Source organism: Sinocyclocheilus rhinocerous, unplaced genomic scaffold (assembly GCF_001515625.1).
Source record: "Sinocyclocheilus rhinocerous isolate Xijiao unplaced genomic scaffold, SAMN03320098_v1.1 C36322171, whole genome shotgun sequence".
Taxonomy (NCBI): Eukaryota; Metazoa; Chordata; class Actinopteri; order Cypriniformes; family Cyprinidae; genus Sinocyclocheilus; species Sinocyclocheilus rhinocerous.
In genome coordinates, this window is record NW_015778669.1 from 1 (window position 1) to 1,008 (window position 1,008).

The 1,008-nt window shown below is 59.5% G+C and overlaps 1 protein-coding gene across 1 annotated transcript; it reads right to left on the reverse strand.

Annotated features, from left to right (window-relative positions):
* Positions 1-56: 56 nt before the first annotated feature.
* On the reverse strand, positions 57-1,002 carry LOC107735827 (zinc finger and BTB domain-containing protein 20-like). Its single transcript, XM_016547396.1, has 2 exons — positions 363-1,002; positions 57-268 (listed from the first exon to the last, which is right to left on the reverse strand). The coding sequence occupies exons 1-2, from the start codon at positions 972-974 to the stop codon at positions 125-127; spliced, it is 756 nt and encodes a 251-aa protein (XP_016402882.1). The 5' UTR covers positions 975-1,002; the 3' UTR covers positions 57-124.
* Positions 1,003-1,008: the final 6 nt, after the last annotated feature.

The following is a 1,008-nucleotide window of genomic DNA, read 5'->3' on the forward strand; positions in this document are numbered from 1 at the left end:
AACTGAACTGAACTCTTGTTCACTCATCTGTCTACTGAGGTAATACAGCTTAAAAAAGTTTTTTTCAAACTAATGTTTGCGCCGATGCAAAGAATTGTGGGCTATTTGTAGCAACAGATTCACCTCACGCATCCTCCATATTCCTGTGAAAGAAGGCTTTTCTGAGATGTACCTGTGCATAGGCGGGCTGATGCGCTGCGTTTGCTCTCTCGTCCATCTCAAACAGACCGTCCTCATCCTTCACCACCACCTGCTCTCCAGCCAGCACCTGCACACAGTCAGCAACACTCACCAGATACAGCTTCTGTGTGTGTGGATCACAGAACACACTCAGATGAGCTAACAGCCGTGTGTTTCGTCACCTGCAGTCTCAGCGGCTGTCTCTGTTTGCGCGTGTGCGCCGTCTGTCGGTCTCGGTCCGTGTCATGCGCGTCTCTCTCGTCATCGCCGTTGAATCGCTCCACCAGCTCCAGGCCCATGCCGCTGGGAGACCCCATGTGACCGCGCTCATTGGCGGCGATGTTCTGCACGCCCACATTCACACCGCGCTCCGGGTTCAGCATGTAGTTGATCTCCTGCGAGCAGCTGGTGGGCTTCAGCATGGCCCCGCCCCCGGCCACACCCAGCCCCTCCCCTCTACACATGGCCCCACCTCCGACCTCGCCAAGGGCCATTAGTGAGCTGACTCCGCCCCCCTCCCCCTGAGCTCCGCCCACCAGCACGGCTGCCATGTCTGAGCCGCAGTCCCCGCTCATGCCGTAAGCGAAGCCCTGCAGCGCCGCGTTCTCCCGCTCTTTCCCCTCCTCCTGTTTGGGCAGCGCGCTCCCTAGAGGCCCGGCTCCTGCCACGGCGGCGCGTCTCTGCGAGATGATCTGCGTGCACTCGTCGATCACGGTCTTGATCTGCAGGATGGAGGCGGCGGTGAGGATGCAGAGCGCCTGCGAGTGGAGCACCACCAGCGAGCCGCTGTACATGAAGTCCACCAGCTGCTTGACCGTCTCGGCGGGA